General features: G+C 38.2%; 1 protein-coding gene across 2 annotated transcripts in view; it reads left to right on the top strand.

Annotated features, from left to right (window-relative positions):
* The window catches only part of cdh22 (cadherin 22), a 187860-nt gene that overhangs the window by 90026 nt on the left and 81423 nt on the right, over window positions 1-16411 (top strand). For both annotated transcript variants that reach the window (XM_086293473.1, XM_086293472.1), the window contains one exon: window positions 6614-7752. In XM_086293473.1, the coding sequence (XP_086149599.1) occupies window positions 7519-7752 (234 nt within the window). In that variant the 5' untranslated portion in view covers window positions 6614-7518. The remainder of the gene's footprint in view (window positions 1-6613; window positions 7753-16411) is intronic.

Here is a 16411-nt window from a genome sequence, read left to right as displayed (position 1 = left end):
TACAGATGGTAATTTTAAAATACTCATTAAAATAGATTAATAAACAAAGGTAAGTATAACAGCTAACACCCAAAAATGTAATTCTTACAGAAGAACAGCATTAGTTGTGCTTAAATAAAGAATATAAAGTATTTATAGTTTTCATGTGACACCCACCTGCGGTCCAATGCTCTTCAGCCATCCTTTGCTGTACTATCGGATGTAGTAACCAGCATTTATTGACAGCTGCCAGAAAGGTAGAGAATATGGCACCAACATGTGAACACCTGTCCTAACCCTGACTTACAGGCCAAATATCACCAATCCCTGTGTGGTGGGGCGTGGTCGGTGACACAGCTGCAGCGAGGCGGACACACCTGAGCGGCATCAGCATTCACGCCGCACCTGCATTAAATAGTCCGTACTGGGTCCTGTCAGTGTTATTGTTGTCAGCGTGTGTGGCTGCGGGGTGCAAACCTGCAGCTGTTTGTGTGTAGCAGCAACCGTGATAATAAAAGTATGCTGGAAAGCATGAGTACATGGTCGGTTTGCCTGCCAGGTTAGTGACTGAAGACTATGGTTAGAGTGCTCACTGTGAAACCGACTGAACAGCTGATTTTACCATTGACATCACAGGTGGTGACAAAAATGTAATAAACACATTTGAATAATTTTTATAACAGAATAACAGAATTTGCTCCATGTCAGTTTGCAGCTCTTCACAATTTCACCTCTCCTGCTCAGGCCTGAAAATGATGAGGCTGTTCTGCTCTTTATTCTGCTCGCTCTTTATTTGCTCAGATTAGTTCTCCACACTCTGGATACTTCATTCAGCTACAGCTCGCCCACTGCTTTGCACAGCCAGCAACCCGTCTGGTTTTCCGGACACACTACCCACTCTGACCTGCTCTGCTCAGGCTCAAAATCCCATCCTGAGCCTGGCAGTAATTATTCATCTTTTATCTGGTTACACTTCCTTATATATTTATTCATGTATTATTTTGTTACCTGTTGAAGATCAGGCTCTGGCTGCTGGGTTGGGGTCAGCAAACTCTCAGCTTTCTTTCTTGGCTAGCTGTGCATTAACATGTTGTCTGTGCGGATGAATGCAGAGAACCCAAGTTCTGTTAGCAGCATAATGCAGTTGTTTCTGTCTTGGACACAGCTTCACTTTATGTACTCATGTCCTTTTGTGCAATAAAAATAAAAGTAATTTCCATATCGCCAATTCTGAACAGCTGTGCTTCACTCCACCCTTTTCCTCCTCCCACACAGGAAATGAAATCGATACTGATATTTTTTGCTTTCTATCTGGAATGCAGACAAATGAAAAATGAAGAATCATTGTAACACAAGAAACAACTGTAATGTAATGTTACATTACTGAAAAATATACTTATTGTAGTAATCCATTACATTGTAAAACAACAAAAAACTGTCTTTAGGCTGTCTTTTCAGGGTCTTAGTTTTAAGTCTGTCTCTTAAAACTGTCTCCTCTGAGACGTGAATTGAACAAATTAATGAATAAAAGTAATTATTTAGACTAGAGATGGCACGATACCACTTTTTTATGTCCGATACCGATACCGATATCATAAATTTGGATATCTGCCGATACGATATGAATCCGATATAGTGTTTTTTAAATCAACAAAACTGTTTTTTAAAATATCTTGCTGCATTTTGTATAAGTTCATACTCAAGTTTAAAACAAGAACTACACTAAAGCTATTCTGTTATACCTGTTCAGCAATACTGATCAATCTAATAAACTTAAACCTACACCATCCTCCCTATTCTGGTATTTTAAAGAGTACTTAGCATAAATATTAAGCAACCTAACTAATAGGGTTCCAACTCCCAGCAACAACAAAAATAAATAAATAAAAAATAGGGAACCACCCCTCACGCGCCACCTCATGATGCTTAATCGACGTAATCAACCTTAATTTGATGCAGTGTGAAAAAAAATGCACAGAAATCAATTATTTTTCAAGAAATATTAAATAGATTCAACATCTTTCTTCAACAAAATTGCAGACTGCACAGATGGTACCTTCCCAAAGGAAAAAGTACTATAGCTTACTAGGGTATATATATATTAGACTTAATAGTCACTATATACAGTAATGGACTTCTATTCATTTTGCATCAAATTAAAACTTTGGGTGTCAGATAATTATTTATTAAAAGCTAGACATTTTAAATGAGAATAAGAAAGAAAAGTATGTCTTTGTGCCCCCTTTTCCCTGTTAATGCCCTATCGGCCCCCCTGGCTAAACTTTGCTAGATCCGCCCCTGCACAGTTACCAGCGTCAGCTACGTAGAAAAAGATCCTGGAGTAGAAAGTAATATTAAATACATTCTAACAACAGCTGATCAAGCTTAAACGTGCTGCTGTTGTTCAGCCGCTGGTTTCCTCTTTCTGGTGCAAAGTGGGCCAAAAGCAAACTAGAGACACGGACTCGCGACAGAAAAGCCGATCAGCTGATCATTAAGCAGTTTCATGATCGAAGTAGCAGCAAGAAGAGGCAGTCGCTTGTTAAGCTTAACGCAGGAATGCTTTACAAACATTCAGAGATGGACTTACACACTTGCTTTACTTCTCTCGGGATAACTTTGTCGGAGATGAAATGCCGGGTTGCTAGCGAAGCTCCACATGCTATCCAGTCCACCACAGGTCCCGCATGCCACAGCCGCTCTATCACGTGATGCATACTGCTCCGACTTGCTAACGTTCTGAGGTGAGTTACGGCGTGTTGCAAGTTTTGTGAGCTGCTTTCGTGATATTTAATGGATCGATTACATTTTTTATTTTTCTCCGATATCCGATCCAGTAATTTAGGTCAGTATCAGACCGATACCGATACGTAATATCGGATCGGTCCATCTCTAATTTAGACATAATTTGCAAAAATAATGAACACTAGTCAGTGTCAAGTATGTGCTTCTTGAGTAACACATATCTTCTTGGATTTGGCATTTGGTTACTTTTAGTGTTCAGATAGAAAATAGGACTGCGTTAAAAGCCCTAGAGACACTACATTTGCTGCTGGTGTGTCGCTACAGGTGCCACTGTGAAAATTAAATAAGAGCCCAGCTAGTGTACAACAATTTATACTTCTTGCCAGAAGTTCAATCCTCGGGTAAGATAAACAGCGAGGTAAACTGCAAAATAAACAGTACACTTAACTTAGGGCTATACTCATCATAGTGCCTTTTTCTTCATCAGTACAGTGTGTTTTTAGATGACGCTAAACTGCATTTAGCAGCAAGTTTATTGGTTGAGTAAACTTTTGCCTCGCCAGACCTTGGACCTGAGATCATGGTGGATAAGCAGGACATTTTTTTTATACATGAATTTGCTAACCTCAGGGTTTTTGCATATCTTGCGGAAAAAAAACAAAAAACAAAACACCAGACAGATAGGTAATATGGTCCAGTAGTATGAAGACATGAAGTTGGAACTTGCTCTTTATCAGAACTGTGGGTGTGGCCTGGTCACAGTGGGGAAAAAAACGCTCTGTCATCCCCCATGCCAGGCAGCAGGGAATGGTCATTATCTTCAGTTACAAGTGGTGGATTTTAGAGAGGGATACATGGCAGACCCAGAAAAGCTTGATCACATTCTGTATCACTGCTGTCTGAGCAAAGCTCCATCTGAAAAGAATGCTGGAAAATAGGCCTATCGCTGCCAACAACCACACTCCCACTGTTAGTGGACACAGGCAGCCGTGTGTGTAGTGCCAAGGCACACTGTGCACCGTTGGTGTTGTTCTAACATACTAAAAGGTCTAGGGTTGTGTATTTGTGATGAGAAACAAAGTTGTCCCTGACTGCTAAATTATCTCACCGCAGTTCAGTGTTATGCATAGTGCTGAAAGACTACTGGGGTCAGAGAAGGCCTTGTATTCTGCGCATATTTAATACAATTTATTTTCAGCTGTCATTTTGACGTCTAGCAGTTCTGAAAACCAGACAAAAATTATTGTGCTGAATTCTACTTCATAACGATTTATGCACTTGATCTGAAATTGTAATTCCAGTACACCCCCTTTCCTTTACAGCAGTGTATCGCCACTTCTGCCTAACAGTTCTAACCAAAGTCACCACTTGACAGAGACTGGTGGGTTTTGTATAGATTGATGTACTGAAAACACTTGATGAGCAAAGAAAAAAAAAAAACTTAAATGAGTTCAGTTGCTTAGAAATGCTTTGGTGGTAAGATACCAGACTAGTTATAACAATTGCAATACATGATGTTTTCAGTCGGTGTGTATTTGTGTTGAATAATTCTAATCTCAATGTTGACAGTAATAACCCTGTTTATGATTTTTGCCATTCAAATGGCCCTAGCATTCATCTCCTTCCTCTGTAAGCTCTTGGTAAGCTTATCATTGACAAGCCAATTTATAAATAAGATGGTAATAGGATCCATTGCTGGATAAACAACAGCACAAAATCTAGTATCCCCCCCCAAAAAAACAGTCAGAGTAACAAACATGAACATGTTTTTAAAAGACATGGGTGGTCTGCTAAATCATGTGGGATTATAAGATGGAACAGAAGGGTCCTTTAATTTTTCAGATTCAATACACCCAGCTACCCTAGGCTAGTACGTAGCCCTGTTCTGGTTCTTAATAAAGTTGAGGAAAAATTTCTAGCTGGATTTGCTCCACTTTGAGTGAATGCATGTAGAGCATCTTCTGGGCAGCAATTGATATGTGGTTTGTTCACTGATGAACAGGGTTTCTCATTCCTTCCAAACATAGAAAGAATCACTGGCTGGCTGATGGCTTCCAAACGTGCCTGCCCTTTCCTAAAAAAGTTTCCAAGGACGTCTCCCAGATGGATCTCTTTAACAAACCATCTGGCACAGAGTTGTTAAACTCTGCTGTTTCAGCTACCTGGGGAAGGTTACCAGTAGCTACTGAGGAAAATGAATGTGCTATCATCATTCAGTTTTGGTTGAGCAATCAAGCCTTAATCTTTCAGAATGTTACAACCAAAAGTTAAATAAGAAAAATACTTGCCTGTTGCCAGTTTAGCCTCTCCATAGACTGCCATAGAATTTATAGATATAGATAAACATGCGACCTGATCATCAGTTTTGCATGCCAAAAGACAAAATCATTTAGTTTCTCATTTCATTGTAAACCTGTGGAAATTTGCTGCTTTCAAAATCCTTAATGTTAATATGCAATACTTGAACATTTAGTCATAAAATAAAATTTGCTATATGATTACTTACCTTAGAGTAGCACACCAATCCCTGCATCACACAACTGTAATAGTGATAATGTTTGTACATTTTCAAAACTGTATATTTTGAAATCAATGTGCAGTTTTTCTATTAACACTCACTGTGCTGAAGTTAATAAAGAGATCTGAGCTGTTTAAGTTACTCCTGAGCTGTTTCCCCCGGAGATTGGACACCCCCGGAGCAGTTGGTTTCCAATACCACGGACATTTCCTTGACCAACAGTCTGAGAAGGAATTATTTCCGGATGCTCCAAGCTTGCTACCGGGCAGCAGGAGAGCACGATTAGAAATTCCTTCTAAGCCAGCAGAAATAGGTTAAACCACCTGCTGGCCTTAGGAGCTTTTCTTCGGCTGGTGTTGCAATCTTCTTTCTTAAAGTTGTAAGGCCAGAGACATAGTAAATGTTATTGTTTCTTTTCCTTTTGGTCCTTTTGTTCTGAATGTTTCAAAGAGGCCATAAATCACACCCACAGCCACACAACACACTCTCTTTCATTTCCTCTTATATTCTCGGCCCTTTAATTTCTTCATGTCTTCCTTTCTGTCTCCTTTAGAACCCTGCTTTTACCCTCTCTGTCTCTGCTCTGTCAACTCTGCCTTTCTGTCAGCCTCTGTGCATGTTTCACAGCAGCCAAGGACCATGTCTGTTACCCCCTCCTACTCACCAATGTTTGTCTGAAGTATTAGGGGGTGTTGCCTCATTGGATAGAATTAATTGATTAATACTTTTATCCAATTAGTGTTCCCTCATGCAATTAATCAGCTGGCTGCGGTTAGGTCCGCTCCATCAGTTGGATGAAAGGCAGACAGATGCTTTGGGTTTGCTGTGTGATGAGCAGTGACCTTTCTTGCTTGCGTTCCCTTTCTCTCACTCCCCCTCTCTCTTTTTCTTACTCTCTCTTTCTTTCCTTCCTATTTTCCTTCCTATTTTTCACTTGTCTAGTTTCCTGTCTTTCTATCCCGTTTTCACCATTCTCCAGCAAATTGTTGGAATTCTTGCTGAACACAAGAATTACTAATAGAAAAATGTTCGTTGCAGATAATCCTAACAAAACCAAAACACTTATGGGTTTTGTAGTTCAAAAACACAGAGTTAAACAAAGATAAATTAAACAAAAAAGCGGTGCTATAGGATTTGTTCTTTATTTATTATTTGTACATTGATTTAATATTGATTGTAAAGAGCTATGAAAAATTGACACCAATAATCCACAACAGGTCAAGTAAGGGAAAAAAATCCAACTAAAATAATAATAATATTAATAATGATAATCATCATCATCATTTTGCTGGTTAGTCAATCCTTAAATCTATCAAATAGAAACTATTTCCATACTGAGGCCATGACAACAGTGTCTTTTCTGTTTTACAGGTTCCCTCTTTTCCTGCCTTCAATCCATGATGGAGCTGTCATAATGGCTGAAAAAACACTGTAGGACCTTTTGAAGAATGAACTTTCCAAACCAATGGATTGTTTTGAAGGGCAAAGCTGTCAGAGACCAAACATTATCACCAACAGTAAAATCCTTTGGCCTTTCGTCAGTTCAAGGTTTCTGCTTCAGAAGGTAAAGCCAGCTGTGACTTTTCTAGGAGCTGAACTACTGAAGAGTTTTCTCTTCAGCAAAGTTTAATCAAGTCATTTTTTGGCAGCTTAGTATCAAACCACCTGAAACACACACCAGCTACTGGAGGTGACATGGCTAGAAGTGGAAATGGAAGCACTGCGAGCAGTAATCGATACGAAGTCAAAAATGGATGGAAGCTATCACTCTCAGTCTTCATAGGCATGCTTTTCAATGTCATTCTATGCTTGGCCCCCCTAATTCCTTCAATGATCAGTGAGCCTGTCTAGCAAAGCCTGTTTTTCTTGCTTTCAAAAACCTTGAATAACATTTTCCAAAGTCAATTTGTCCAGCTACTTTCGGTCACATAAACAACATATTAAGAAAAACAAACAATAAAAAAGACCCTATAAGTTGGAGTAAACACTACGAAGAATCAGAATTACTGACAATGTCACAGTGCAAACAGTTACTCTGCAGGTGGTACAACTCCTATATGCTCTCTGACCTGCCCTGTGTTTGGCAGATAACTTCAGATTGATTTCTGATCCCATGGATTAACTTTCAAGCTCTTTCACAAAGACCTTTAAGCGTGTCCTTTTGGAGTTTTATTTCAGATAAAACTACAACAGAAAACCTTCTCTTGTTTGCATGAATCTTTTAAATTACATGTAGACACAGGAAGGATTGTTTTTCTTTTTTTTTTAAAATCAAAATGGCTCCTTCATGGACATCAGGAGTTTGGACACTACTGGCAGCACTAACTCTACTTAGCTGCAATATTTTTACCTGGTGTGAAGCCTCAAGGACTAGTGGCACAACAACTTCAGGAGAAAGAGACCAAGAGCAAGGACCCTCATCACTTGAACGTGTAAAGAGAGGATGGGTGTGGAACCAGTTCTTTGTCGTGGAGGAGTATACAGGAACAGAGCCTCTATATGTAGGAAAGGTAAGACATTATGACTCATTACATAAATATATGAAAAACCTTGTGAACAGGTGTCAATTCCTTGAACTGTTGGTAGTGAAAAGAAAAAGAAAAGAATGTCTCAGCATGCAGTTAAGATATGGGTAAAACATTTCAGGTAAAATAAAGTATAATACTCTGGATAATGTTCAGGAAAGCTTTAGTGATGTACTGTGGAGGGAGATTAATATGTTGGCAAGCTATGTTGAGGTTAAAGTCAGAGTTTCATAAAGGTAGCTCTCATTTTACCTAGCTAAATCACCATGGTAACATATGCTATATGCAACCTATTCAAGCGAGCACAAAATTGTCATGGTTTCTTTTTAATTTAAAATAAGCTGTAATTCTAATATAGATTATCTGCTTAAGGAAGATGCATTACATATGCAACCATACCTAACTGAATGAAAGTTACAGCTGTAAAGTTACAGCAGTAAGAAACTTTGTAAAGGGCCTAAACTACTGTCTCGCTGGAATTGCAGCTAATAGAACTCAGAAACATTAAAAAACAGATAAGTTCTATTTCTAAGAACAAATAAAATGTATTATGTATTGAACTTTTCCCAAACTAAACTGATCTTCTTATCTCCTTTATTAGGCTGTGAGAGAATGTCAGACCTGAACACACTGATTAACATTTAAATAATTTTAATATTTAAACTATAGAGATGAACATGCAGCAGCTGATATGTTAGGAAAAAATTAAAGATCTTCTGCAAGAATATTCTCTTATCTTTGGATCACCAGTGCTGCATTTTACTGTTATCTTTTTTATACTCTTTAGTGAACTTTATCACCAATTCTTATGATAATGTTACGAGTGTCTGGAGTTGGTGACAAACTTTTAGTGCTGAAGAAGAGTCAAATGAGGCATCAAATCCCCCCTTTTGTGAGTGTGCATAGAAAGTGATGCCGAAAGTCTGACTTAACAAAGAAAGTCGATAACCTCTGACACCTGTTTCTCTAAGTAAGGTTTCAAGATTTTATCAAGACAAAAAAAAATACTTGCCAACTTCCTTTGCAGTATACACTTTTTGAGGGACAAATTCCCAATTTGTTGTTAAAATACTCCAGATGCCTTATGTTATCAGGATGAAAGCATTATTTCTAAGAACCTCTCTCAATCACATAAGACTTTTTAATGAGCAATTCAGATCAGTTCCTTTAACCAAATGCTTTTGTTGTCCTTGTGAAACAGGGTAAATAAAGTGGCCAAACATAGATATACAGCAAAACAAACAGGCTTTCAAGGGCAGACATGCACTTATATATGAATTTGCTGTTTGAGGAGCTTAACACATAGTTACTCACCTACGTTATTTTACATGATAATTTATGTGACACCAGCATATCTCCTTTAAAATACTATACTCTACTAAAGCCGTTAAAAGGTATACATATTTTATAGAATAATACATGTTCAATCTAGAGTATACTGTAGACTATTTTGCTGTAATATTTGTGAAAACAAAATAATCAAATGTAACCCCTTCAGCTCACACAGCCATCAGAAAGGCAGTAGCTGGAATCACTGTCAGATCCTTACTCAGTTACTTTAAGTAGACCATGATCGTTGAGTGTTACCATAAGAATTCAAGAGAAGCATTCTCATTGGGCTCGGAAATCAGCTGACAGTTCCTGCAAGCATCCCTATCCTGCCCGAACCTTTACACACAATTGTACATACAGAAAAAAGTACACACAAATGACATTTGTAGATTTAAACTAAATATACTGTTTAGGCATCTATGTGTTTGCATTAACTGTCAACTCCTGATAAAAATCTGCATATTTATTCAATTTACATAAAAGAGAAAATGATTTTAGTTCAGGATAAAAGTGTGATTTGGTCAAAGTCAAAGCTCAACTACATTAAAAGCATTTTTGAACGGTCTAATTATGCACCTCTTCTAATCAGTAACCACAAATGCTTCCCTCTGCTCTTTGGCATTTGCTTTGTAAGACAAAGATGCAAAGTGGCCAGAATTGTTGCCAAAATGCATCAATTGAAGCCACTGAATTACTAAACCGACACTAGCACTAAAACCTTGCTTCCAATCAACAGCCATTTCATTGTAGTTGCATTTACTTGTCTTCTTTTTAACCTGCATAAAATTACCGAGTTCTTGAGATCAAGACCCTGACATTTTGAATGAGGAGCAAGAAATTAAATCCAAGTGGTTTGCTGCTAAGAACTACCTCTGAACAAACTCTAAACAATAATTTCAGCTTTTCTGTAATGCAAACACTGTGGCTATTCAAAACAAAAGTGCTGGACAGACGCGTATGGATTTTCCAATATAATGTAGGAAATATTTTCTTTAATGTTGACTTAAGGTAGGCATATACCTCCCACATGACTCATGCTACTGAAAGGAAGGCACCATTTTTAAAGAACATGAATACTTTGAGCTGTCAGGAGCTTTTTGGCTCCTGTGCAATGTAAGAGTCACTGTGGCTTCCAGACTTCTTTCAGTTCTTGAGCCAGTCTCTCTGAAAACCGTAGCCCACTGGCTTAAAATTGAGTACTTCGATCTCATGCTCCACATAAAAAGCTTTCAGAGATTAGTCTTCAAAGCCAATTTTGCTCAGAAGGTCTCGAACTACAATATTTTTCTTTTCCTCACAGTGTACCAAGTGAATGGAAAAAAAGTCATAGATTACTCAATTACACTTACTTAGTTATAAGTCAAAACAATTACAAATGATTTAGTTGATACTGAATTACTAATTTGTATCACTTTTTTAAAGCTGACTAAAGTCCTTATTAAACTAAAAAAAAAAAAAAAACAAAAGCAAAAAAAAGCAAGGAACTATCTTACCCACCTGTCTTCAAGACATCTAAATCTGATGTTTTTGTCTTATTTTCTATTCACTAAAAAGTTCCTGCTCTGGGGCTAGTACTGTCTGATCACCTTGGGAAAATGCACAAAGACACTCACTTGTCAAACACTAGCCTGTCTGCTACAGTTTGCCTACAACATGTACAAATTCTCACGTTATGCAAAAAAGTATATTAAAAAGTCTTTTTATATTTAATTGTAATGAGCAACTATACCAAAAATAACTAACAATAAATACATTGTTAGCCAATTTGTTAAATCATAAATGAAGCCATAAAAATTCTGTGTTTTTTTCTGTCTTTGGTGTTTGTTAACAAAGCCTCTGTACTTAGTGATGACAGCCTCAGCAATGCCCTTCCTTTTGATGTTGAGGACAATGTCTTCACACCAGAAATGTGATCAGTGAATGTCATTTTGTAATGTAATCATAGTTAATGGGTATATGTCAAATGAAATCAGTTTGTTATCATGTCAGTAGCAAGTGTGCATTTATTAATATTTTCACTTTTTTTTTTCCATTTCGTCTCATTCACATCCCATTCATCAGCTGTTGCTCATATGATCCTCAGTGACTTGATGAGAGTGGACACCGCGTATGATTCGATTGCTTTACGTAGGACGTGATATGAAAAGACAGAACATTAAAGCAGACAGAATGAGACACGGTGATGCATCAATCATGAAATCCCCTTGTTTCTAATCAGTTAGACATGGCAATTGACCAGCTAATATTGCATCTGCATATATTGATCTCTCTTTTCTTACAAATGAATGGAGATGTTCTTTGTACCAGAGCCTGGTCTTACAGAATAATTATCCTTTGATCAGTATTTTTCTGCAATTGTGAATGTGATGAATTCCTGCTGGCAAAACCAATGCAATCCAAACAATGCAACAGGCAGCACTGTCTGTCTGCTGGTAGAGCAAGAGACAGAATAAAGCTGAGTGACATATGAGAAAAGGAAGGAAGCGAGAGGAAGGCTTCAAAGGGAGACTGGAAAACAAGAGCCTTCATACACTGACTGGTGATTCATTAAAAGGACAGGGTGCCAGGGAAGACAGTGAGCTGATATAAAGGAGCTTAAGGGAAGAGCTTGAGGGAATGATGCAGCAGGAGGGAGAAAAGAGATGATTTTATTAATAAAATTATCAAGTTATTGCATTTCATGTCACAAGGGCAGCGGCCAGTGCTATTTATGGCGTGCGTAAGTGTGGATGTGATTGTCTGGGTGTTAATACATGCTCAAACACAAAGTACCCTGGCTGGATTTTTGGTATCGAAACTATAATTTAAACTATGAAGGATTAGAGCCAAGCATTGGCCCTCTGCATTGTATAATTGTGCATCTTGCTTTGCCCCGACACAGCAAAGTTGACAAATTTGCTTTTTTTTCCACACTGTGGTTACTGCCAGTGAAGTCACTTTTCTAGTAAGATGGTCACTTACATGCAGTTGATCTGGAAGATTTTATCTGTGTATTTAGATAAATACCAGTTGTGTACTTTAATGATCTAAAACGCATGCATTTTCCTAGCTCTTTTTCAAAGCTCTGTGCGGTGATAAAAGGAAGGGAACTTGGGGAAAGAGAATTGCTGTAGAGCACAGGTAATCCTAAATGGCTGTTGTTAAAGGAAGTTGACAGGGGAAATGATACATTCTTCATCTACTCTGGGTTTTTCTTGGTAGTTTTTTTCTCTTCTATATTGACAAATGCTGTCAGAAGTAAATACATTGTGAGGGTGAATGTGTACGAGGTGGACAATTTCTGCAGCGTGTGCACACATTCTATGCTCACTATAGTAACGTGTACAGTTTCAGTGTTGTCTTTATGTCTTTTCAATTTTCTCTGAACTTTGGGTCTATATCTGAGATGAGTTTTTGCATACTGTCTCAGCAAAAGTGATAAAGTGGTTGTTACAGTCCATGTCACACTTCAAGGTGCTTCTTATCCCGTTTTAATTCTTAACCCCAATTAAACAAATTGGCTTTTTTAAAATAAATATTTTTCTCATACATCATTCGTCTTTCTGAAAATTATTAATTTGATTTATGGTGTATCAAATTCTGTGTCTGATTTTGGTTGCAGCAGGTTTGTTGGACATAAAGTAAAATCCATTTAAATGGTAAAAATCAAAAGAGGCTTTTGCTTTTTTTTGATTTATCTGTTTTCTGATATTTTGTAATAATCAGAAATGTGTTTGAATAAAACACTGAGTTTTTTAAGTGAGTTTGTTTAAGCTTTAAGTGTTATCAAAACATTCTTGAACGATAACAAAAAATCATTTTAATTCATTTATTTGTTTATTTTATTTAATTAGATGATTTTCTTTTACTACTGAACAATCCCCTCACTAGTGTCTGCTTTACCACTGCCTTAGCTTGCATTTAGAGAGATTACAACTCAATGGTCTTTGAAATCCATCTATAAGATAAGAAAGTCATTGGAGAGACAGCTGATTATATTTCTTCTCTTTTGCTGTAACCTTTCTCTTGGACACATGCATATATACATACCAGGTTTATGTCACTTATCTGGTTTATTTATTTATTTTTAAATAAGGTCCTAAATTGTCTGTGTAGGTTCTCAGTCATCCAGGTCACGGTAATCTAAGGCACTTGAAAAGAAAAATGTCTGGACTTCCTTAAGTTTCTAGAAGATGTTTCACCTCTCATCCAAGAAGCTTCTTCACTTCTAAGAGCAATTGGTGGAGAGTCCCAGGTATTTAAGCCCTATGGGAGTTGCCCCTTAAAAGGACCGTTGACGCACTATTGACCATGTGCCACATCACATGAGCTAAGGTGTGAAAAAGGGTGTGGGTCATTATCAGGAGAGGTTTCGGGTAAAACCTTGCCACACTCTAGCATGTGACTATTGAGATCAAATCATGCAAGATGTAAGTTGGCGTTAAGGCGCCTGGGAAGGGATCTCAAAACTAGATTATAGGTGGTAGACAGTTGGTGTTGTTAGCCACCCCTTCTGTTCATAGATGGTCATTCACAATGGACAAAGATGGCTTCTTTCACATCTCTTTCAAACCATCTGTCTTCTCCATCCAAAACGTGAACATTGATCGAAAGGTCCTAAATTATATTAACACATTATGACAATGTTTTCTCTTTGATGTCTAGATATTCATTCTCTGTTTCTGTCTAAGCTTCTGCAGGTTTGCCTCCGTAACTGTAATTCAGAACATCACTTTTACATTTTAACTTCTTTCTGCGACTTTTTTCTTCCTTTTTCCTAGTCCACTGTGCTACTATTTTCTATCCATTCTCATCGCAGGTTCTGTCCTTGGTATGTATCCTTCCTTCCCCATAGCTATCCCCACCTAGACTGTCTCTGATACCTTGTCACCTTCTTAACACTTTGAAGCTTTTAAGATCAGAAGCTTTACAAGCTGTAGTGAAATGTGGCACGCCTAGTCCAGATTACACAGACTTAAATATAAGACAATTTGCTTCGTCTTTGAAATCTTCAATAAACTAAAGCTTCAGTGCAGCTCACATTTTTCTATCTTCACTGTAATGAAAATGCTACTCCATGTCTATTCTATTCTATTCTATTCTATTTTGCTACTTAAAATATGGTTTGGAGACAGTGACACTGACAAAAAGACAGAAGACCAAGTTGTAGTTGGAAGAGCTGACGATTTTCATTGGGAGTGACCAGGAGAGACAAGATTAGGAACGTATATATCAGAGGAAATGGTAAATTGACTGATTCTTATATAGCGCTTTTCTACTCTCCTCGAGCACTCAAGGCACATTTTAATATGCCACATTCACCCACTCATACAAACACTTTTTTCTATGCTGAAGTGCTTTCTATCGAACATTCACATACATTTATACTTCGATGGATGCATCAGAGAGATTAGGGTTAGTATCTTCCCCAAGGATATTTGGCATGCAGACTGGTACAGCCAGACCTTTAACCTTCCTATTCTTAGATGATGTGCTCTACCTCCTGAGCTACAGCCAGGAACAGCTATAGGTTGACCATTTTGGAGATGAAATTAGAGAAACAAGGCTGAGATGGTTTGGAGGTACGGGGGAGGGATAGTAGACAAAGGATCTTGAGTACACAGCTGTCACTCAGAAAGAAAAGAAGAAGACCACACAGAAGATTTATGGATGTAGTGAAGGAGGACATGCAAAAGGTTGGCTTGACAAATGAAGATGTTAGGGATAGGAGATTGAAGCAGATGATCTGCTGTGACTCTTAAAGGGGCCGACCAAAAGAAGAAGAAATAAAAGGGGTCGCCACAGCGTGTAGTTTTTTTTTTTACACATTATTTTTATTGACAGTCCTGTATATTTTTTACAAAACATTCAGACCCCCAACAAGCACAGAGCAGGCTAGCACAGGCTAGCAAACAAAAAAAAGACATATCCCTTTGTGGTACAATCAGATTAAATAGGTGAATTACAGCAATGAAACATGGTACCAGAAATTATAATATTTTTCCATTTAAGTAAAGGTCCCATTTTTTCCAGTATTTCTCAAATTTATCGGCAGCCAGTCTTAGTGAAAAAGTCAGTCTCTCCATTGTGTAAATTTCCTTGATAATGCCTATCCAGTCCAAGAATGACGGTGGATCAGCGTTCAGCCATTTGCAAGTTATGGCTTTCTTTGCACCAGCCAATAATATCAATAAAAGATATTTGTCTGAATTCCTCAGTCCTTGTGGCAAATCACATAGATAAAACACAGTGAAATCAGGGGCCAAGTTCAAGCCCATCATGGTATTGACTTCTTTGATCACTACTAGCCAATAGGGGACAATCTTAGCACATTCCCAAAAAATATGAAAATGTCCTGCAGATACACCTCCACAGTTCCTCCAACACTGAGTCTTGTCGGGGTATTTACTTTGTTTACTCTTAGCATTAGGCGTGACAAAAAAACGCACAGCCTTACATATATTGAACCAGTTGTCGTCATGTATTATTATTTCAGCCTCTTTTTCCCATCTAGCTTTGATATACGTTGTGTCATTATTCCTACATGTGTGTAAACATTTGTATAATCTGGATATCTGTTTCTTTGGTGCATTCCCCTTACAAGAGTCAAGGAAGATTTTAACCAAGCCCGTGTCCTCCTCTTCTAGGAATTTTATGTTTCAAGGTTCTTTATTTGTCACATGCATAGTTATACAAGTATAAGACACAGTGAAATGTAGCCTGACACGCTCCTTGACATGTGCAAAAATGGGGGGGCACTGTCGAGTCTAGCGCTCAACACAGACAGCATCGTCAGAAGGAAAGTTGATAAAATAAATAAAAATTTTTGTATTGTTCGATACATATGCGTACCGAACTGAAAGCACTGTATCGAACGGTTCAATATCGATACGAATATCGTTGCACCCCTAATATATATATATATATATATATTAGCGTAGTGGTTAGACTACACGCCTTTGGAACAGAGGATCGCAAGTTCGATTCCTGCCTGGGGCGTCTGTATCCAGTAAGGGTCCTAAGGCTAGACCCCCTATGCTAAGCAAGCCTACCGCAGACATGAGCGAGACAGATAAATATGAAGGCATGCCGGCTCGGACGTCGCCCGGATCAACAAGGTCCGCGTCAGGTGTTGAGGAACCAGGGCACCCTGACGAAAAGTGGGCTACTGGAACAAGAAGGCATCGGGTGGGCAAGGGACGAAAACAGGGCGTTGTTGGAATGCTACTACGCAAGTAACCCCGGCGGAAGGGGCTACATGAATAGGATGAGGGACCTATGGATTCTTCGATACCCAACATCCACAATGACGGCGAAACAACTAGTAGCTCAG

This window comes from Aulonocara sp. 'chitande type north' Nkhata Bay, linkage group LG5 (genome assembly GCF_057382095.1).
Source record: "Aulonocara sp. 'chitande type north' Nkhata Bay isolate Kocher_YH1m ecotype deep benthic linkage group LG5, A_spYH_male_GT1.1, whole genome shotgun sequence".
Taxonomy (NCBI): Eukaryota; Metazoa; Chordata; class Actinopteri; order Cichliformes; family Cichlidae; genus Aulonocara; species Aulonocara sp. 'chitande type north' Nkhata Bay.
This window is presented reverse-complemented; position numbering and strand designations above follow the sequence as displayed.